Here is a 23599-nt window from a genome sequence, read left to right as displayed (position 1 = left end):
TACAGTTGTCTGTTTGCATAGAATTCGTTTTGAACGCTATATTAGGCCTATATGCTTTCAAAGTCTGAGGTAAATTATCCGTTCTCGCTTGTGGCACAGTGACTTATTTTTAACTAAAAATAAATAATGTTTACTCATAACCAGTTTAATTTCTTCATTCTGTCAGCCGCCACGTATAACGCAGAAGGAACCGTTTCTAATTAGAAACTTCGCGTGTCGCGGCGTGGCGTCGCGTGTAGTTAGGACACGGTGTAGGTTGAAATCTAGAAATAGTTACTACTTCTAAAAATAACATACAATTACCAAACCTTTAAAATTAAACTGAATATGTATATTTAAGCAATAAGGTAAGAGGCTGTGCTTTATCGTGAATAAGTTACGGCTCGACGTTGTTGTCAGGCTCGACGCAAAGCGAGTAGCTAACCCCTTCAGCCGTTAGCCTACTTATTCACCATACAGTCGAGTAAGTTACCTTAAGGAGTACCATTCGGGAACGTTAGGGGAACGTTCTGTGTTTGCTGGGTTATTGCTTTTATAAAACGGTTACTAGACAATAAAAATGTTAAAGTAAAAAAGTAAAATCACTAAAAGACTTCCTTATGCTAGAAAAAAATAGTCTCTGACCGTGAACAGAAATGTTCTTTTTTTTGCAATGTTTTGCAATAAACAGCAATGTTTATTGTGCAATAATAAATAGAACAGTTGGGTGAAGCGTGTCATAGCCGTGTTTTATTGTGAATAATAGGTACAGCTATTGACCAAACAGAATCAAGGATTGTAAATAACCATTATATATAATATATATAGCCTATACTTGTTTAATTGAATATAGTAATTAATTATAGTATAGCATAAAACTAAAATAACACAAGTTTTGTCACCTTTTTTAAAAATCCATAAGCTCACTGTGAATTGAGGAATTCCTCTCATTTCTTCCATTGAATTTTGACCTTTCATCCCTGAGAGCTGTTCTGGTATTCCCTATTCCCTAACAGAGGATTATATTGTTCAAAGGTCATTTTGCCATCTTAAGACACTCAGATCCTTTGTTAAAGTCCCATTCTTATAAATCTGTTGATCTTTTTTATCTCCATGTGTGATTGGATCTCACATAAACACCTCACACAATCAAAAGATAAAGAATAAACATTGGCTATTTGAAGACCATTACAATATAACACAATTTCCATTCTTGACAGGCTTTGGGTGTCTACATTTTACTAAATAATTTAACTTATTGATTGCTCATTTTTAAAAAGATTACAAGCTTTACAGCTTGTTCTTAAGCTAGTAGACAAATCCAGCATTGTGTTCTACAGTCTATGGTTGTATTTTTTGCAGAGTGTCAAGTTACAGCTTGGCTTTGAGTTTGTCCCTGTGCCAACTGAGAATATAGTTTGTTTAAGTGCATAACTTTGAATCACTTGCTTTGAGATTCCGTAAACACACCCACCTGGTAGTGGGCGGAGTCGACAGAGCTATTTGTGCCCTCTGAGTGGTCAATACCACAAGGGGGCGTGGCCTATACGGACAACACTCAAGTGTGCGCTCGCTGCTCTGGCGGATGATTGACAGGTCAGTGTGTGTAACTCAGCGAAGGAGCCGGTGAAGATTCTCAGCGCAATGACAAGTCCTAAAAGAGTTTGCATCGTCGGCTCTGGGAACTGGTAAAAAAAAATATTTGGATTTTCTTTAGAAATGACTGTTTGAGCTGTAAGTGATCATTTGACAGCACATGACATTAGTTTAAAATAAAACAAAGGCAAGCCGTTCAATAACAAGTATATGCTTCTGAAGAACAAGTTTAAGGTTATGACATTTGAAAGGGCATAACAGAAGACATGTTAATACGAAGGTTATAGCTATATACAATGTTGTTTTTGTTACACAATATGAGATCCCCTTAAGAAGTTCTGCTCAACAGCTTTGAATGTGCTTTTGGACTAACTTGAATATTATCACTGTTTACATGAGCCATCTGTAACACTGCTGCAATGCAAAACAAGTAGAACACATGTTCCAGTCAGTCACACTGGTTAGGTTCAGTTTTTAAGTGCCATAGGTTTCAACTATCTGTCCTAGAGCCATCTGGCCACATCTTGGTTCAATTATGTCCATTTGTAATGTTTGAAATGTACTGACAGCCACAGAGTATTAGGCTATATCATATAATGCATGCAAATGATACTCTTTTGTTATTGAATTGTTTCCCTTGACCTTTTAGGGTTATAATAATTTAAATATTCACATAGACATATTTATTAAACATGTCTGCTGTTGATGACTGAGGTTTTTATGAGCTTGAATCTTTGAAATGGCCATCTGTTCCTTTAAAACCACACTATTTATGATCAAAACAAGACTCCAAAATTTGTACTGTAACAACAACCCAAATTTATGTTTATGTATTCAGTTAAGAGCCATATTACATTTCTCAAACAATACTGCAAAATTGATATGGTTGGGTATTTTTGTAAATAGGCATTAAGTGCCCAATCAGTAGACTAGTTAACTAGTTACCCCTGTAAACTGAACTGACCCTCTGATCATCTGACACAACAGGCTTTGATCACTTTCCTGGAATGCAAAAGCTCCATTTTGGTCAAAAAAAGAAAAAAGATCAGGGGTCGTGATGGGAGTAAAGTCCTTTGTTCATTTCCACCCGCAACCTTTCACATGATGAACTCTCACCCTCTCTCTCTCTTTCTGTAATACACAGGGGTTCTGCTATTGCTAAGATAGTTGGCAGAAATGCCGTGAACAATTCGAAGTTTCACTCCACGGTTAACATGTGGGTGTTTGAAGAGATGGTGGACGGGCGTAAACTCACAGAGATCATAAACACAGACCACGAGAACGTCAAGTATTTGCCTGGACACAAGCTTCCAGAAAATGTTGTAAGAAACTTATTGTTTTATTTTAATCATATGATGTGTTAAATATAAATATTATTAATGAAGTGTGTTGAATAATATATAATAAAATAAATGCAAATAATAAAATAATATATTTTGTTATAAATCAAATAAAATATTTGTTGCATACTTGTACAATAGAATAATGAATAAATGGTTTAAGAAACTCTGTAAATAAATTAAAGTGTGAAATCCTTATTCATATTTTCAATGTGACAGAAGCAACTATAGTAACTTTTTATTTGTGTATTTAAATGTGAACAATATTTGGATATATACACCAAAATATATAGAATGTATACGATTAATGTATTATATATACATTATTATGTATTATATTATTTTAATATTATAATATAATAGAAAAAATTGTATTACAAGAATACAAATAGTTGCGTGTTTAAATTGCATATATATATATATATATATATATATATATATATATATATATATATATATATATAAGGGAAAATTGAATTACAAGAATAAAATTAAAGCTGCAAGCAGCGATGGGCGGGCCCTCGCACCTGTAGCGAGTCGGGGTGTGAGGCGCCGCGTTGCATATTCTGCAGCTCGGCCAGTGCGGCTGTGCATTTGCCACACTGCTTCGTTAAAGGCCACTTCCTGTTGCCAGCAGGTGGCGCTATGACTGTGGGTGAATGTCGGCATGTAGATTTGATCAGGGCGGGACTCTTGTCAAATGTGTTAAATTTCGTGCAGATCTGGGCATTTACAGCCAAGTTACTACAACTTCCTGTTTCATGGCGAATCATCGACGCCACGGACACGCCCATCGACGAAAACGCGCAGATAGCACAACTTTTCATCGTCAATGCCTTTAGAAGGCACAGCAGAAATTTGAAGGCGATCCGACTAAAGCCCTAGGAGGAGTTAGTTAAAGTACGTAATGAGTAAATCATCCAAAAATGGCGGTAAAATTAGAAATGGCTGACTTCCTGTTGAGTTTAGGGCATCGCTCCAAGAGACTTTTCTGTGCGTCTGGACATGGTAGATGTACCACAGAAATTTCGTACATGTCGGTCAAACATGCGACGGGGGCTGCTTCGTTAAATGTCACTTCCTCTTGCCACTAGGTGGCGCTATGAATGTGGGTGAATGTCGGCATGTAGATTTGTTCAGGACGGGACTCTTGTCAAATGTGTAAAATTTCGTGTAGATCTGGGCATTTACAGCCAAGTTACTACAACTTCCTGTTTCATGGCGAATCATCGACGCCACGGACACGCCCATCGACGAAAACGCGCAGATAGCACAACTTTACATCGTCAATGCCTTTAGAAGGTACAGCAGAAATTTGAAGTTGATCCGACTAAATCCCTAGGAGGAGTTCGTTAAAGTACGGAGTGTGTAAATCGTCCCAAATCGGTCGCCGAATTCAAAATGGCGGACTTCCTGTCGAGTTTAGGGTATGGGTTCTTGAGGCTTTTTTGTGCGTCTGGTCATGGTAGATGTACCACAGAAATTTCGTACATGTCGGTCAAACAAGCGGCGGGGGCTGCTTCGTTAAAGGTCACTTCCTGTTGCCAGCAGGTGGCGCTATGACTGTGGGTGAATGTCGGCATGTAGATTTGTTCAGGGCGTGACTCTTGTCAAATGTGTAAAATTTCGTGCAGATCTGGGCATTTACAGCCAAGTTAGTACAACTTCCTGTTTCATGGCGAATCTTCGACGCCACGGACACGCCCATCGACGAAAACGCGCAGATAGCACAACTTTACATCGTCAATGCCTTTAGAAGGCACAGCAGAAATTTTAAGTCGATCCGACTAAATCCCTAGGAGGAGTTCGTTAAAGTACGGAGTCTGTAAATCGTCCAAAAATGGCCGCCAAATTCAAAATGGCGGACCTCCTGTCGAGTTTAGGGTATGGGTTCTTGAGGCTTTTTTGTGCGTCTTGATATGATACACGTCCCCACCAAATTCCGTGCATGTAGGTTGAACGTGGACGAGGGGCTAATTTTGTCCAATTTTCTAGGTGGCGCTAGCGTGCCATTTTGCCCCGCCCATCTGCGAAACCCACAAAATACGAAATTTTTCACCAGTCCTGACATGCGTGCCAAATTTGGTGAGTTTTTGAGCATGTTGCGGCCCCGAAAATGGCACTTACTTTGCAGAAAAAAGAAAAAAAAAAAAAAAAAAAATTAAAGCTGCAAGCAGCGATGGGCGGGCCCTCGCACCTGTAGCACGTCGGGGTCTGAGGCGGCCGCGTTGCATTTTCTGCAGCTCAGCCAGTGTGGCTGTGTATTTACTACGCTGCTTCGTTAAAGGTCACTTCCTGTTGCCAGCAGGTGGCACTATGACTGTGGGTGAATGTCGGAATTTAGATTTGTTCAGGGTGGGACTCTTGTCAAAGGTGTAAAATTTCATGCATATCTGGGCTTTTACAGTCAAGTTACTACAACTTCCTGTTTCAAGGCGAATCATCGACGCCACGGACACGCCCATCGACGAAAACCCGCAGATAGCACAACTTTACATCGTCAATGCCTTTAGAAGGCACAGCAGAAATGTGAAGTCGATCCGACTAAAGCCCTAGGAGGAGTTAGTTAAAGTACGTAATGAGTAAATCATCAAAAAATGGCGGTAAAATTAGAAATGGCCGACTTCCTGTTGAGTTTAAGGCATCGCTCCAGGAGACTTTTCTGTGCGTCTATCCATGGTAGATGTACCACAGAAATTTCTTACATGTCGGTCAAACATGCGGCGGGGGCTGCTTTGTTAAAGGCCACTTCCTGTTGCCAGCAGGTGGCGCTATGACTGTGGGTGAATGTCGGCATGTAGATTTGTTCAGGGTGGGACTCTTGTGAAATATGTAAAATTTCGTGCAGATCTGGGCATTTACAGCCAAGTTACAACAACTTCCTGTTTCATGGCGAATCATCAACGCTTCGGACACGCCCATCGACGAAAATGCGCAGATAGCACAACTTTACATCGTCAATGCCTTTAGAAGGCACAGCAGAAATGTGAAGTCGGTCCGACTAAATCCCTAGGAGGAGTTCGTTAAAGTACGGAGTGTGTAAATCGTCCCAAATCGGTCGCCAAATTCAAAATGGCGGACTTCCTGTCGAGTTTAGGGTATGGGTTCTTGAGGCTTTTTTGTACGTCTGGTCATGGTAGATGTACCACAGAAATTTCGTACATGTCGGTCAAACATATGGCGGGGGCTGCTACGTTAAAGGTCACTTCCTGTTGCCAGCAGGTGGCGCTATGACTTAGGGTGAATGTCGGCATGTAGATTTGTTCAGGGTGGGACTCTAGTCAAATGTGTAAAATTTCGTGCAGGTCTGGGCATTTACAGCCAAGTTATTACAACTTCCTGTTTCATGGCGAATCTTCGACGCCACGGACACGCCCATCGACGAAAACGCGCAGATAGCACAACTTTACATCGTCAATGCCTTTAGAAGGCACAGCAGAAATTTTAAGTCCATCCGACTAAATCCCTAGGAGGAGTTCGTTAAAGTACGGAGTCTGTAAATCGTCCAAAAATGGCCGCCAAATTCAAAATGCCGGACATCCTGTCGAGTTTAGGGTATGGGTTCTTGAGGCTTTTTTGTGCGTCTTGATATGATACACGTCCCCACCAAATTTCGTGCATGTAGGTTGAACGTGGACGAGGGGCTAATTTTTTCCAATTTTCTAGGTGGCGCTATCGTGCCATTTTGCCCCGCCCATTCGCGAAACCCACAAAATACGAAATTTTTCACCAGTCCTGACATGCGTGCCAAATTTGGTGAGTTTTTGAGCATGTTGCGGCCCCGAAAATGGCACTTACTTTGCAGAAAAAAAAAAAAAAAAAAAAAAAAAAAATAATCCTAACAGTTTCAATAGGGTCCTCGCACTGTTAGTGCTCGGGCCCTAATAACCCTAACAGTTTCAATAGGGTCCTCGCACTGTTAGTGCTCGGGCCCTAAATAAATAAATACACAAAAAATATATTTACATATACACAAACTTTTATGTGCGATTAATCACTATTTATCAATTAACAGCACTACTATATACTGTGTGTGTGTGTGTGTGTGTATATATATATATAAATACACACACATGCTTGTATATATTTAAGAAATATTTTCATGTATATACTGTACAGTATATAGATTCATATATAATTTTATAATATATAAAAATAGAAATATTTTATATATAAGTCTTTTTTTTTAATATACATGCATGTGTGTGTATTGATATATATATATATATATATATATATATATATATATACAAAATAATTATAAACAGTGCACCCACATATTTTATGTAAACACAAACTTTTATTTTGGATGCAATTAATCGCGATGAATCGTTTGACAGCCCTAATATATACAGACTTGTTTAATTGCATGTAGTAATTAATTAGTATAGCATATAGTATTTAAATGTTATTGTGCTTATAATATTTACATTTTATCGTACATATTTATCTACCAGATTCAATCACAAAGATCAGTTCACTTTTTTTTTGCTTGGGAAATTGTCTCAACAGCAAATAGTTGCTCTGCTACAGAGGAAGTTAACACACTCCAGAGGTCTGGAGAAGAGTGCTGAGCCACTAGATTCTGTCCCCAAAACCTTTGCAAAGGAAACCATCCAGTTTACTCAAGCAACTAATAAGAAGCTGACAAAGCTGCATGTGGTTTCTCCGTCATGATGACCTGTAGACCGAATGTGTGAGAGTCAGCCAAATGGTTCAGCTTATAACTAGGTTCAGGAACGACTATCTCTGGACTGGGCTAGAGGCCTAGAAAACCATTGGCAGTGACTTGATAGAAGGATTTATAATGTGAACAAGGTGGTTTTGGCTTGACATGGACATGTCAAAATAACAACACAAATAAGCCAGTATGTAGGTCACATAATAACATATGAAACAGGGCACCTTAGGTGTAGCCATTCATCTAGTGAATATGTTGAGTTTCTGCAGGTTTCATCATTATATCAAACTGATTCTTTTCCCTTCTCTCTATTCCACTCTCGTTCTCTCGCTCACAGGTTGCGGTGTCAGATCTGCTCGACGCTGCCAAGAGTGCTGACATCCTGATCTTTGTAATTCCACATCAGTTCATCGGACGTGTTTGTGACACCATAAAGGGCAACATCAAACAGGACGCGCTTGGAATGTCCCTCATCAAGGTCCCGTACACTCATGAATATATGCATTGTGTGCGAAAGTCGTTTCTGTGCCATTTTATCTCTTACTCAGCAGCAGATAAAAAGAGGACAGTTGCTTTTAAAGGGATAGTTCACTTTGAAATTAATTTTTGGTATGTTTTATCTTACCTCAAGGGCATCCCAAGATGTAGGTGTCTTTGTTTCCGCAGTAGTTTCAATTTTGATATTTTTAGGTCAAACCGTTCTTGTCAGTCATATAATGGAGGTCTATGGTCACCACCTCAAAGAGCATGCACAGAGAAGTCCAAATTAAACATGATTTAATGACTCGTAAATGTATGTACACATTGATTGATACACATACTGTCACAGTCTTCGTCTGCACCGTCCTGTCTTGTCATCAGCACTACACTTCCAAGGATCCTCTTGTCTCCACTCCTGAACTCACTCCCTCATCAGCCACCTGTTCCTCGTCTTGTTCATCAGTATCACCTGTCTTCACATCGTTATGTTTGATTCCTCCCTGTATTTAGTTCCCTCTGTTTCATTCAGTTATTGTCGGTCAATGTTTGATGTTACCCTGTGTACCCCGTCTTCCTGCCTGTATTGGAATTAAAATAATTAATCTTCGTTTGAATTTTGGACTCTGCCTGTCCTTCTGCCTGCAACACACAGTGACACATACGAGTCATCATCATGTTTAATTTGGACTTCTCTGTGCATGTGTTTGAGGTGGTGACCATAGACCTCCATTATATGACTGACAGACAAGAACGGTTTGACCTAAAAATACCAAAATTGAAACTACTGCGGAAACAAAGACACCTACATCTTGGATGCCCTTGAGGTAAGCTAAAACATACCAAAAATTAATTTCAAAGTGAACTATCCCTTTAAAGGTCACAAGACTGTCACATTTGAAACCGATAGCAAAGCATGACTGTGCTTGTGGTTCATTTAGGGTGTGGATGAAGGGCCGGATGGACTGAAGCTCATCTCAGAGGTCATTCACGAGAAGCTGGGCATCAAGATGAGCGTGTTGATGGGAGCGAATATCGCCAACGAGGTGGCGGATGAGAAATTCTGTGAGACCACCATTGGTGAGGCTCATAAAAAGCAATGTGAATATGTTAAATAGGTCACTTTGTGTTTGGGTGAGTATATGCTTTTGTGTGTTTAATATTTGTCAGGCTGCAGGGATAAAAGTGAGGGGGCGTTGCTTAAAGAACTCATGCAGACGGATCACTTCCGGGTCACAGTCGTACAGGAAGCAGATGTGGTGGAGATCTGTGGTGCACTGAAGGTTTGATTATTCACACCTCAAAATAGGACAGTGCATATGTGACACAGTTAGTGATTTCCAGTGTGTTTAACAGTTAAAACTAATTTTAGGTTGACATTGCATGCAGATCAAGAAGTTGTTTTATCAACAGCAGTAATAATACTGGTCTGTCTTGATATGGCAAGTGTGAGTTGTCAGTTATTAACGTTCTCTTTTGCTGTAGAGTTTTTAACAATCAAACCGAGAAATACATTGATAAGAATTTGGACAGTTGAACCACTAACTTAGAGGAGTGTTGTTATTGCTAAATGAAACTTAAACTTAAAAAGTTTTTAAGTACTAAAAGGCATATTTAAAAAAATAAATAATAAATTTGACAAAAGCACTTAACAGAGTTAATAAAACCTAAATTTAAATGAAAATATAACTATAAAAGGTACTTCAAAATATGAATAAATACTAGAATACTATAGCCATAATAATAAAAAACAATAATAAATGTATTGTTGGCGAATGTCTTTGCCTGAAAAGTGTGCTTTGTGCTGTCTTTCTTTAAAATAAACACTAGTTAGTTTGATATTGTAGCAAAAAGAATGACTTTCAGACCAGTGTTTTTTTTTTACTATATCATTAATATATTTGCAAATATTATGAACTAGCTTTTATTTGTATATTTTCTATTTTCACTTTAATTTTTGTTAATTAATTTTTTTTCCTTTTTTTATTTGTATTAAAAGTGTATATATAGTATTTATTATTCTTTATTCATTTTTAATTTGTTTTTAGTATGTTTTTCATTAGCGTAAAACATGTTTTATATATATACATATTTATTATATTTTTTTTAATTATATATATATATATATATATATATATATAATTTATATTTTGTATTTAAATGCTATATTTTTCCTTTTACAGAATAGAATCACTGTATATATTGTTTTATAAATACATTTACACTTATGCATTTGGCAGTTTCTTTTATCCAATGCAACTTACATTGCATTCAAGATACACATCTTTATCAGTTCATGTATTCGTTATGAATCAAACCCATGACCTTGGCTCCACGGTTTGAGCTATAGGAGAAAACACTTTGCTTCTGAGTCAGATGAAAGTCTTAAAGGTATAGTTCACCACAAAATGAAAATTCTGTCATCATTTATTCTCATGTCATTGCAAACCAAATGGCAGAATTTTCATTTTTGGATGATCTATCCCTTTAAGACTTTCATCTGACTGCAACATGACAAACTTCACAGTGCGCAGCAAGAACACAAACACCATAAATGTAGTGTCAGGGGATCTTAGCATTTCCAAACAACACGTTTCTTGTAGTAATCTAGCTCAGAACATGTCAGACATTAGACCTATTTGTCTTCCTACAGAATATAGTGGCAGTAGGAGCAGGTTTCTGTGACGGCTTGGGCTTTGGGGACAACACAAAGGCTGCGGTGATCAGACTGGGTCTCATGGAGATGATCAGCTTTGCTCGGTTGTTCTGCACCGCCGGCTCGGTCTCTTCTGCAACTTTCTTGGAGAGCTGTGGCGTTGCTGATCTCATTACCACATGTTACGGAGGACGAAATCGGAAAGTCTCAGAGGCCTTCGCCAAGACTGGCAAGGTGAGACACCAAGAACTTAAAGGGATAGTTCCCCGAAAATGTGATCACCCTCGTGCCATTTCAAACCTGTATGACTTTCTTCTGTGGAACTCAACAAAAAAACATGATTTTTCTTACAGAAATGGAGCTTACAAGCTTCAAAAAGACAAAAAAAAGTAGTCCATTTAAAAATTCTTTTAATTTCATACAACTGATTTGTGAGGAACCAGACAATGTTAGTATTTTTACACTGTAAATCTTACCCATTGTAGCTGTTAAAGGGATAGTTCACTTTGAAATTAGTTTTTGGTATGTTTTATCTTACCTCAACGGCATCCCAGATGTAGACGTCTTTGTTTCCACAGCAGTTTCAGTTTTAGTAGTTTCAAACCGTTCGTGTCTGTCAGTCATATAATGCAGGTCTATGGTCACCACCTCAAAGAGCATGCACAGAGAAGTCCAAATTATACATGATTTAATGACTCGTAAATGTAAGTACACATTGATGGCCTAAGACACGAAACGAGCGGTTTGTGTGAGAAAACGAACAGTATTTATATTGTTTTTACCTCTTGGAACCACAGCCACAAATCCCCCGCGCACTCAGATCACTTGGACGTGGATGTGATTACAACAGGTAAAAACGATATAAATACTGTTCGTTTTCTCACACAAACCGCTCGTTTCGTGTCTTAGGCCATCAATGTGTACTTACATTTACCAGTCATTAAATCATGTTTAATTTGGACTTCTCTGTGCATGCTCTTTGAGGTGGTGACCATAGACCTGCATTATATGACTGACAGACAAGAACGGTTTGACCTAAAAATATCAAAATTGAAACTACTGAGGAATCAAAGACACCTACATCTGGGATGCCCTTGATGTAAGCTAAAACATACGAACAATTAATTTCAAAGTGAACTATCCCTTTAAATCTAATAAATTTATATGTGGCATGTCACAATAACTAGGCCCAGAATGCAATCTCCTGACCCTTTTATTTTTATTCTTATTATATTATTATTTTTTTTTATGATGCATTTAAATATACAATGAATTTAAAAGTAAAATCAAAAATAATGTGAAATGTGATTAGTCATGGATTATCAAACCATACCATATCAAACCATAAATTCCATTTTCAATTTAGCATAACAAAAAACTAAATATTTGTAGCTCTGCGTACAATGAGAAAAGTGCAAAACAGGTGATTTAAAGTAGCAGTAATACTAGTGCAAATACAAATATCTTTGGCAGCATTTGTAGTCATTCGATTCTCTGTTTCAGTCTCTCGAAGAGCTTGAGAAGGAAATGTTGAATGGTCAGAAGCTGCAGGGTCCAGCCACAGCCGCTGAGGTCCACACCATACTTAAAAACAAAGGCATACTCGACAAGTAAGTTTCAATTTCATTGTGCATTTACATTAAAGTTAGTTCAACACATCTGAACATGTTTTTTTCCCACAGATTTCCCCTTTTTAATGCAGTGTACGAGATCTGTTACGAGAGTCGGCCTGTAACTGAGTTCATCCTCTGCTTGCAGAACCATCCAGAACATCAGTGAAAGAAGGACAGAGCTGCAATACTGAGTGAGTGTGTGTGTATGTGTGTGTGTGAGCCCTGTTGAAAAGAATAGCATTGCTGTTGTGTTTAAATACTTTAACCAGCAAGACAACCTCGTCAAACAGAAGCAGCATGCAAATCCATGGTTACAGCAGGGTGTGTGAGTGTGTTGAACAGGGTCGCATGAGGACGCTCTCTGAGTGCACAATCAGGTTTTGTCATTTCTAATGAATCCATCCTTCCAGTCACTAATTCTATTCTGTATAAAAGCCTCAAATGCCAGACTGAGGTCTCTTTTCTAAGTGCCACTGAAACTGTGTGAAATAGTTCTCAAATTCACACCGAATTGAATGCTCTCTATATGTAATGTGAAATAAATCACTGTCTGAGTTCCAGCCGTCCATTTCTTTAATAAGACAATCATTTTGTGAATAAATTGATTTTGAGGGTTGTCTGGTATGTGTAAGAAGTTCAGAACCAGACAATATACAGTGGCCCAAAAAGTATTACAATTAAAAATGAACGAAGATATAGTAATTCATCAAATTTACAACGGCATGCTTCGCATAATGCTTCAAAACTAGAAAGGATGGTTTTGAAGCATTAGTGAACTTTTTAGTGACAAGCTTCTTTTTGCTTGTAACTTGTGTTTGTGATATATTCCATTACTAAAATACTAAAGTATTTGATATAATATTTTGTTACAAATGCAATGACATTCACACTTTTTGGGGCAACTTTATAAAACTGTCTGTAAAACAGCTAGGGACCCACCGATATGAACATTTTGGCCGATACCAATAACTAATAATTGAAAGCCGATAACCTATATATAGGTCGATAAACATTTTATATCATATTTGAGAGCCTTATTACAAAAACATGTCCCAAGCACACTATTATAATTTTATGTAGCCTATATGACAGACATATTTCAACCCATTATGGCATCTGAAGAGTCTCTCAGCTAAAGGAAATAATCCATATTTAATATATTTTTCTTAGCAGACCGATAACTATAACATTAAAAATGAATATATATGGGCCGATAACGATATGGTGACACAGAACAGATGAAATAGAATATGCATTAATAAAAGCTTGTTTTACACGTTAAGCATGCATTTCATTTTAAAAGCCAATATATGCAGGTGTGCATTGCAGATGTTCCAACCTGAGATTCTTCTAGTAAACGATATTTGGGCATGTCTCCATCAAGTCAAAAACATCCTCACTGAAGTCATTATACTGCAGACTGGAAGAAAATATGAAAAAAATAATACATTACTGATCACATACTGTATAGTGCATCATATTCAAGTGCAATCATTTTTTCCCGCTCATTTTAAATATATTTCATTTAAACATTTTAATTACAAAATATAAAATGTACTGCAAGGGGCAAGAAAATGCATTTACTGTATAAAAATACATTTTGGGGTAATACAAAATGTATCTTGAATTTTGGACTGAAATTACTGTAAAAGAAATGGTCAAAAACAATATAACCACAAACACAACTTATTTAAAATGTCTGTTTTTATTTTCAGTGTATTTTTGCCAATTTTAGTGTATTTAAAAAAAAATAACTTTTTAAAAAATGTATTATATATATATATTTTTTTCTGTATGGGCATGACCATTACGTGTACAGTGATGTGAATAAGTTTGGACACCCATCCTAAAGTTGCCCAAAAAGAGGAATAAAAAAAATCATCTTTTGGAAATTGATCTTAATGCCTTAATTTAAAAAATTAGGAAAAATCCAACCTTTAAGGACACCAATTTTCTTTCTGAATGAATAATGTGTCATAAATAAATAAAAATACAGGGTGCATAAATCAGGACACCCCTATGTTAAATTCCCATAGATTTTTACTTTTAAAGGCCAGTTATTTAATATGCATCCTGATAAAGTTCCCTTGGCCTTTGGATTTAAAACATCCCCACATCATCACACCTCGAGATTGGCATGGGGTACTTTCCATAAGACCGTCTCTCAATGGAAATCAAACCAGCTATCAGGCTAACTGAAATAAAACCTTTTTTTTTTTTTAAATTAAGGCATTAAGATCAATTTCCAAAAGCTGATTTTTTTTTTATTCCTCTTTTTAGGCAACTTTAGCATGGGTGTGCAAACTTATTCACATCACTGTATAGCCTGAACTTACTTTAGCTGGGTCATTTGAGGACGGGCCTGCATTAATTTGACCAACTGTGGTACAGCGGAGTCGGTCATTGTGTTGTTTTTTAGGATGAGAGTTGATAAAGTGCTGCTGGCAGCAACAGATTCACATAACTCCTCTACGCAAGCATCTGTCAGAGTAAACATCTCCAGACTGCAGAAACAAGACGAGACAGATTTCACTCATCATCTAATCATGCTAGTTTCTGTTGGGAGAATGTGGATGAGGATATCACTCACTCCAGGTGCTGTAGTTTGCAGTTTTTGTGTCTCAGCGCCTCCCACATGTGTTTGGCCACAGAATCGCCCATATTATTCACTCCTACAGAGAGACTGGTGAGCCTCGACCCGCCGGACGTCAAAACACTCCCCAGCGCTCGAAACACCTCCTCAGTCAACTCACATCGACTCAATCTACAACAAATACACACACTGTTTAGATTTCACATCGGGAACGGTTTTCATGTGACTAGAGTCAATACGGCATCAAAATGTACTTTTCAACTAGTCTCATTGTGCACGACTCATCACATTTAAAGAAAGATTAAATGATTGTGTTCATAACCTTTCATCAAAATGCTATACCATTCTCGACCTCGGAAATAACATTAGCACTACAGTACAAGTATTTGTGATTGGTAGCCATTTTTTATGTTTTTAAAGAAGTCTTCTGCTTATCAAAAATACAGTAAAGCAGTACACTGTAAAAATGAATAAGCTTTATCTAATCAATAAAATTGTGGCAACAGATTACAAACAATATTATTAATTAAATTGAACAAATTAGAATTGAGTAATACTTAATCAAAATATTTCTTAAAAGTTAACCATTTAAAATGAGTAAAGTTTACACCAAAAATTAAACAAAAATATCTGAATAACAGACAGACGTCAAAGATTAATTATTTTATATTATCTTTATTTTATAAACTTTTATTTTAGACATACTTTCTAAAAAAAGTTTTACTCATTTTAAATGGTTAACTTTTAATGAAGTAATTTGATTATTATCAATTGTATTGTTACATTTAATTAATAATATTGCTTTGTAATCTGTTGCCACAATTCTTTCTGATTAGATAAAGCGCATTCATTTTTACAGTTATGAAATATTATTACAATCTAAAATAACTTTTCTATTTGAATATATTTATTATTTATTCCAGTATTTAGCATCTTTACTCCAGCCTTCAGTGTCACATGATCCTTTAGAAATCATTCTGATCATTCAATCTCATTCAATGTTTAAAACAGTTGTGCTGCGTAATGAAGTGCGTAAACTTTTAAACAGGTGTTTTTCAGGATTATTTTATGATAGATATTTGAAATATAAATCTTCTGTAACATGCTCACTTTAATGCGTTCTTGCTGAATAAAAGTATCGATTGCCTTTAAAAAAATCATTGTCATTATGCCTAACTTTTGAATGGTAGTGTATGTTCAACTGATCCAACCAAGAAAAAATTATATTCACCAGTGATATTCATAACACGCTTCAACTGTCTGCCTTTTTCACATGATAATCATCAATGTGATTTAAAAACAACTCATTTGCATACATACTCCAGTATTTCTAGTGTGCACTTAGGAGCCATCAGGGCTTGACATATCTGCATCCCTCCGGATTGGCCGAGATCATTTACGGACACGCCCAGCTCAGTCAGACAGCAGTTTTCTGATTGGAGGACAGCAGCCAGAGAGGGGCAGCAGGAGCCAGTCAACTCGCAGTCAAACACTCTGTGAAAAAAAAAAAATATATATATATATATATATATATATATATATATATATTAACTTAAACATTCAGCCCCACTCTTCTCCAATTTGCCACTAAATATATTGTATATTTTTATTTTCAAAATGTATTGCATTTTGTTCCAGTTTCCCATCATTCATTCATATATATATATATATATATGTATACAGTATATATATATATTAGGGCTGTGCAAAAATTCATTGCGATTAATCGCATCCAAAATAAAAGTCTGTGTTTACATAATATATTTGTGTGTGCTGTATATAATTATTTTGTATATATAAATACAAACACATGCATGTATATATTTAAGAAAATGTGTTATTCATATATAAAATATTTATATTTATAGAATATAGATTATGTATTTATATATATACAGAATTTAAGCGCAAATAATTCTTAAATATATACATGCATGCATAGGTATTTATAAATACAAAATAATTATATACAGCACACACAAATATATTATGTAAACACAGACTTTTATTTTGGATGCGATTAATCGCAATTAATTTTTGCACAGCCCTAATATATATGTATATATATATATATATTCTCCATCCAAAAGTTTTGATCAGTAAGATTATTATTATTTTTAAAATAAATACTTTTATTAAGCAAGGATGCATTAAATTGTTTAAAAGTGACAGTTAAGACATTAATAATGCAAAAGATTTCAATTTTAAACCAATCCTGTTATTTTTAACTTTAACTTATATTCATCAAAGAATTCGGAGAAAGGTGTGTCTTTTCAATGCTGATTATAACAAGAAGCATTTTTAATAAAATTGCACTATTTATTTTATTTCACTTTATCTTTGATCAAATAAATGCAGCTTTGTGAGCATAAGAGGCTTCTAAAACATTAAAAAAATCTAACTTTTGAAAGGTAGTATACAGTATATATATAAAAAAAAACACATTTTGACATATGTGTAAAGACAAAGAGGTGTTTAGACGTGACTTTTTATCCATGCATGTTGGTCACGCAAACACAGCATATACTTTACTTCAATGTGTTTAGACGGCGTTTCTGTAACGCTTGTAAGATCAGCTCAATCCCATCATCCTTCAGTGAGTTACTGCTCAGGTCTAGCATCCTGAGCTCTGAAAAACCATTAATCAGAGCTGAAGACAGTGCAGACATGGACGCCGCTGTCAGCGAGCAACCATCCAGACTGCAGAACACATGCACACGTCAAAACAGCGGTTAATTGGTTTCACTTCTATATTTCTGCTTCCAAAAAGTCGTATGAATGGTGCAAGTGTACTTGATTTCCTGAAGTCTGCAGTTCTCCAGTGCACTGCTGAGATGAATAAGACCTTGATCCTCTAGTTGATTCCCAAAGAGAATCAGCACACGCAGTCGGGAACCTCCGGAGAGCATCTTCGTCAGTTCTTCACAATCAGCTGCGGTCAATGTGCATCCATTTAACCTAAACATAGTGACGACACATTTCAGCAAGTGTTACAGCAGAAGCAAGCACCAAGAATGATGAGTCACAATCCCATTCCTAATATGATGCTGTTCTTTCTAATAAGGGCATATACATAAAAAATGATCTTACGTGAGAGACTGCAGCCCAGTGTGTGTGAGTGCATGGCAGATGGTTTTCAATGATTCTTTTTCCAATGTGGAGCAGGACAGATTCAGCGTGGTCATCCGGCCCTCGGCCAGCGCGGTTGCCAGGTGGGTGACGGAGGCGAGTTTGAGATCACTCTGCATCAGACTGACAGGATTAAAGACTGAAAGGATTAATGACAATGGTAATAAATTATAAATGGTTGCTTTGTTTACGCATACACCAGTGTTGTAGTACTCGAGACTCGGACTCGTCTCGGACTCGGTCTCGAGACCATATTTTAATGGTCTTGGTCTTGTCATGGACTCGTGTCCATTTGGACTCGGAATTGACTCGTACTCGAACATTTTTTTCTTTAGGACTCGGATTTATTCCCGAGTCCACTCGAGTTCAATTCAAAATATTTTTCATGATTAAATATGTGTTAATAAAATATTTCTTTAAATCGATTGACACGCCCAGTGATTGGTGATTTTCTATGGCGCAACTGCGCATGACAAATTGTAATAAAATTACTTTTAACACCACCTACTATGTGGCCTTTTTACCCTAAACTGATCATATTTTTTAAACTCTAAGTAAATTCAGTAAAAAAAAAAAAAAAAAAAAGGATTTCTCTCAGTAAATAAAAGTAAATTAGGTAATCAACCCTCACTGGTCTCGGTCTCGACTCGGACTCGACCGTCTCTGGTCTCGGACTCGACTCTCTATGGACTCGGTCTTGACTCGGACTCGACTCTCTCTGGTCTCGGTGTCGACTCGGACTCGAGTGAGGTGGTCTCGACTACAACACTGGCATACACACACATACACATACCCACACTCATTCGTATACACACTTAGATCAAATACTTAAATCACTCGTATGTCACTTCTGGAATTATGGAATTACAAGATTGCTCACCACTGCACTATGTTGGTTTGTATGTATGTCAGACTGTTTAATAAAAAAAAAAATAAATAAAAAGAATTAAAGACACATTGGGCATTTGGACTTTAATTTTATGGCCAAAAAAGACTTTTTGTGAGACTTTTATTTAGCAAGAACACATTCAATTGTTCAAATGTGTGCAAAAATGTTTATTTCAAATAAATGCTGTTCTTTTAGCATTTAACCGATCGTTTCGCTAGATAAGACCCCTATTCATCGTCTGGTGTCGTTTAAAGCCCTTTGAAGCTGCACTGAAACTCTAATTTGGACCTTGAACCGTTTGGTGCCCAATGAAGTCCATTATATGGAGAAAAATGCTGGAATGTTTTCATCAAAAACCTTCATTTCTTTTCGACTGAAGAAAGAAAGACATGGACATCTTGGATGACATGGGGGTGAGTAAATTATCAGCAAAAGTTGTTTTTTTTAAAGTGAACTACTCCTTTAACGTCTCATCGGTGTAATGCAATGTAAAAATCTATAACGTCAGACTCACCCAATTCTTTTCGACAGCCTTAACGCTGGTATAAGTTTCTCGACCTGCTTGTCTGTTAGTTTGGCACTATATAGGTTCATGTACTCCATCTCTCCCATGCAACTCACTACATATGACAGCGCTGCGCAGTCGGGCTCCTGCATGTCACCGTAGCCGATATGCCTCCATTGGCTCTTACTGATGCTTTCTCTGACCAGAGACGAGTTACGTGCATGTTGCAGAAGCCGAAAAACAAGAAAGTGCTTTGTCGCACCACAACGCCAATCTGGCAACACCGTAGAAACATATCCCATCAACCACTGAGAGAACTCAGAAATCCGGCTTTCATCGAACCTGCCCACTGAGTCTTCCATCGGTTTACGCTGGACCGAGTCCGACAGCCCTGCTAGAAATGTGTAGTACAAATCCGAGCCCTCGTCCGAGATCTGCACGGATTGGTCGAGATAAAAGGACGCGGCCAATAAGAACTCTTGCATCATTGGAGACAGGAAGGAGAATGTGCTATCAGGGGAAGTGACATCACCATTGAAGCACAAGAATTTAGAAAGCACAGGCTGCTGCAGAAATGAGCGCAGACCACAGGAAGTGACGTCGTCGTAGGAGCAAACCGGATTGGTTAGTTTCCCCAAACCTAACACAAGCTCTCTGGTTTCTTCTGCATGCGTCTTCTGTTTCTGCAGGAGCATGTGTGTTATGATGCTGAGGAGGTGAGTAAGAGTCTCGGGTGGGGTGCTTTTACTCTCAAACACACTGCAAAGCGTCCAGCAGAAGGCCGGACGAAAACACTGCTCACACACTCCCAACGCCTGCTCGCTTTGCTGAAAAAGTCTCTCTGATAGGCCCGGGTCATGGAAGAACTCCTGGAAGAACATTCTCCTTTGGGTTTGGGAGAACCCGACCACCTCGAAAGATCTCAAAGCCTCGAGCTTGACTGGCTCTCTTGACGTGATCAGCATTGAAGCTCCAGGAAGCAGAGAACTGTGAAGAAGACTGCACAGCAGCACAGAGCCGGTCGCTTCTTGACGTACGTCACAGACGAGACCAGAGGAGGACGATGGGGTGCATAGAAGGTCCTGCGATTGCTCCAGCCCGTCGAGCACCAGAAGTAAAGATTGAGGACTCTGTAGGGCGACGGAAAGAGTCTCGGCGGAGATCTGAGAGTGCATGCGGCACAACATGCTCTGCAAACTCGTAGGTTTTCCTCCAAGAGCGGCCAGCTCCAAAACAGGCACTCGCAGAAGGAGTGCATAATGTTGCAGGCGCGTGCCCGTCGCCCAATCCCAAATGACCTTTTCCACCACTGTAGTCTTCCCCATCCCAACTCCACCATGAAGAACCACTCTGCGGCCTTCAGATCCTGGAGGAAACTCTCGAGATATGACATCCTCAAAAGATTCCCAATGGCCTCTGTTCACCCTACCATAGCCAGCGTGGTCCGGACACACTGAGAGGGGAGTGTAGTGGCCTCTCTGGATCACCTCTCCCACAGGCTGACCTCTCAAAAGAGAGCTGGGCAGAGTGGAGTTCAGCACAGAGTTTCTCAAAGCCTCCTTATACAATTGCTGCACGTCTGTGGAAAGAGTATTATACACTATAAAGGAAGTACTTGATTACATCACAATATCTATCTATCTATCTATCTATCTATCTATCTATCTATCTATCTATCTATCTATCTATCTATCTATCTATCTATCTATATCTATCTATCATTCGCTAGTTCTATCTATCTATATTTCTATCTATCACTCTATCTTCACTTTTAAAAAAACTTTTGCTGATAATTTCTTCACCCCCATGTCATGCAAGATGTCCATGTCTTTCTTTCTTCAGTTGAAAAGAAATGAAGGTTTTTGATGAAAACATTCCAGGATTTTTCTCCATATAATGGACTTCAATGGGAACCAATCGGTTCAAGGTCGAAAAGACAGATCCAGTGCAAACTGCAAACTGTTCAAAGGGCTTTAAACGATTTCAGACGATGAATAAGGGTCTTATCAAGCGCTCATTAAAAGAAATAAATAAAAAAGTTTACGTTTTATAAGCTCAAATGCTTGCCTTGCTCTGTTCTGTGATACGCGTTCGTGACTCTCCTGTTGGAACTCGTTTATCAAATAAAACAAATCTTTTTTCGTGTCATTTGGTTCATTCAACAAACGAAATGAATGAGTTGACTCAGGAAAAGATTTGTCATTGATAAGAATAAGATTTGTTATTGACCCTTGATATTGCTTGATAAGACCCTTGTTCATCGTCTAAAATCGTTTAAAGGGGGGGTTGACTGCGTGTAATGTTGCCAAATAGTGTGTAATGTTGTTGTTGGTGCATGAACAGTATCTGCAAAGTTGCAGCGCTGAAAGTACAATGTAAGCAGAGATATCGTCTTTTAAAAATCAGGAAGTATAATTGCCTACAAAAACGACTCGATTGGGACTACAGCTGGGTTATGGTACGTCACTAACCCGCACATTTGCATCAACCCCTCCCTCAGAATATGCAGAAAATGGCATGCGTATATTTCTGAGGTACGTCGACTCGTCGAGTGTGTTGTTCACGCAGCTGTCAGGTCTTCTGTGTTTCGGGCTTCCCGTGGACGCTATATTTCCTCAACAATGGATACAATTTATGTTTGATTATGTTCCTGAAAATGACGATCGTAATCTAGCTCTCTGTGCTGCGCATTTTACGGAAGAATCTCCACGAGTTCAACTCCAGATTCAACAAGAAACATGAAGCAGTTCCGACTTTAAAACAAGAGGCAGCAGTGTTGGGCCACAATCTGTAAGTAGGCTAAGACTTCATCATTTTAAATGTATTTGCATGTATAATTCCAGACGTAACGTTAGCCTTGTGTTTTATTATTATTATTTTTTTTTCAAATGCCAGCGCTGGCTTTATAGCCACTACTAGTTAGCCTATGCTATTTTGTGTCCACGACAAACTCGTACAAACATTATGGATCTTAATTTTCTATAAGTACTAATGTTTTAAACGTATTTTTCATGTATATATGCTTTATGACGTTATTTTCGATTTGATCAAGAACGTAAACATGCCAACGCTGTTTGAGTATGACATTAGCCAGTCAGTTGATATATTGTTGCCAGTCAGATGCTATTGTGTAAAATAAACGTGCAAAAAGTTAAAAAATGTAGCAAATTATCATTCAGAAACGTTTATTAAAAGCCGTGTGTGGTGAGGTTCTGTTCGACTCTCTTCATCGCGGGTTTCTCGGTCTGATTCTGCCTCAAACAGATACTGCAGTTCGACACATATTTACATTCTGGACCGGAGCTCACGTTCCGCCCGTAAAGGTAATGGGCGTTAAACCTTCCGGACAACGTGAGAGACAGTTTAGCCAATCACAACACACCGGGCCAAACTAACCAATCTGAGCCCACTACGTTTCTCTGAGGGAGTGTTTTCATAGAATCAGGAAGTCAACCGCTCGTTCAGGGGACAGAGGAGAGCGCGGCTGACAATAAAGCTTAAGTTTATGAAAAATAAGACTTTTAAAAAAAGAAAACCCAAGAATACATGTTATATTGCACCCCATAAATACAATTATGCAAAGAAAAAAAGCAGTCAACCCCTCCTTTAAAGCCCTTTGAACAGTTAGCACTGAAACTGTCTTTTGGACCTTGAACCGTTTGGACCCCGAACCGTTTGGACCCCATTGAAGTCCATTATATGGAGAAAAATCCTGGAATATTTTCATCCAAAAAAAAAAGTTGAAAATTTCTTTTCAACTGAAGAAAGAATGACATGGACATTTTGGATGACATGGGGGTGAGAAAATTATCAGCAAAAGTTTTAAAGGTGAACTACTCCTTTAAAATTCACACTCCACTTCCTGTAGCATGTCTATCTGACTATCATGTAACAGCTAAACATCACACAGCCTGGGGTTTCAGACTCAAAACTGAAACTATTCTTGCTCACCAATCTCGCTCTGCATGACTGGAGATGTTGATATCGTGGGATATTCTGATGTTCTAGCCTGTCTAGTAGTGTTGTGTCTCTAACAGGCTGGTCAGTCGTTGCTCTCGTCAGTGGGGAATGAGGAAGTGAGATGTGTTTGTTTAATAAGACCCCTTCCTATACAAAAAAAGTTGTAATTGTTGACACCTGA

At 37.9% G+C, this 23599-nt stretch overlaps 2 protein-coding genes across 3 annotated transcripts; one reads left to right on the top strand and one right to left on the bottom strand.

Moving 5' to 3' along the window:
* The first annotated feature begins 1434 nt into the window (after positions 1–1434).
* Positions 1435–12902, top strand: gpd1a (glycerol-3-phosphate dehydrogenase 1a). 2 transcript variants are annotated; one of them, XM_039675174.2, is made up of 8 exons: positions 1435–1667; positions 2720–2894; positions 7934–8074; positions 9015–9153; positions 9244–9356; positions 10727–10963; positions 12233–12339; positions 12412–12902. In XM_039675174.2, the coding sequence occupies exons 1-8, from the start codon at positions 1624–1626 to the stop codon at positions 12506–12508; spliced, it is 1053 nt and encodes a 350-aa protein (XP_039531108.2). In that variant the 5' UTR covers positions 1435–1623; the 3' UTR covers positions 12509–12902. The 2 variants fall into 2 exon arrangements, with proteins under 2 accessions (XP_039531108.2, XP_039531102.2); XM_039675168.2 differs by having other exon boundaries at positions 1445–1667; positions 2720–2897.
* On the bottom strand, positions 12174–23553 carry LOC120481424 (NACHT, LRR and PYD domains-containing protein 12). The gene is made up of 10 exons (XM_039675082.2): positions 23410–23553; positions 19468–21037; positions 18026–18187; positions 17729–17893; positions 17468–17635; positions 16256–16429; positions 14933–15106; positions 14679–14846; positions 13682–13762; positions 12174–12313 (listed from the first exon to the last, which is right to left on the bottom strand). The coding sequence occupies exons 1-9, from the start codon at positions 23423–23425 to the stop codon at positions 13693–13695; spliced, it is 2667 nt and encodes an 888-aa protein (XP_039531016.2). The 5' UTR covers positions 23426–23553; the 3' UTR covers positions 12174–12313; positions 13682–13692.
* Positions 23554–23599: the final 46 nt, after the last annotated feature.

This window comes from Pimephales promelas, chromosome 14 (genome assembly GCF_988280905.1).
Source record: "Pimephales promelas chromosome 14, fPimPro1.hap1.1, whole genome shotgun sequence".
Taxonomy (NCBI): Eukaryota; Metazoa; Chordata; class Actinopteri; order Cypriniformes; family Leuciscidae; genus Pimephales; species Pimephales promelas.
This window is presented reverse-complemented; position numbering and strand designations above follow the sequence as displayed.

Coding starts and splice junctions, on each gene's coding strand:
- LOC120481424 (XM_039675082.2), bottom strand. Junction 14,847..14,932: donor TGCAAACTACAGCACCTGGA/GTGAGTGATATC, acceptor TTGTTTCTGCAG/TCTGGAGATGTTTACTCTGA. Junction 13,763..14,678: donor CCTCAAATGACCCAGCTAAA/GTAAGTTCAGGC, acceptor ATTTTCTTCCAG/TCTGCAGTATAATGACTTCA.
- gpd1a (XM_039675168.2), top strand. CDS start 1,624: ATGACAAGTCCTAAAAGAGTTTGCATCGTCGGCTCTGGGAACTG. Junction 8,075..9,014: donor TTGGAATGTCCCTCATCAAG/GTCCCGTACACT, acceptor TGGTTCATTTAG/GGTGTGGATGAAGGGCCGGA. Junction 12,340..12,411: donor AACAAAGGCATACTCGACAA/GTAAGTTTCAAT, acceptor TTTTTCCCACAG/ATTTCCCCTTTTTAATGCAG.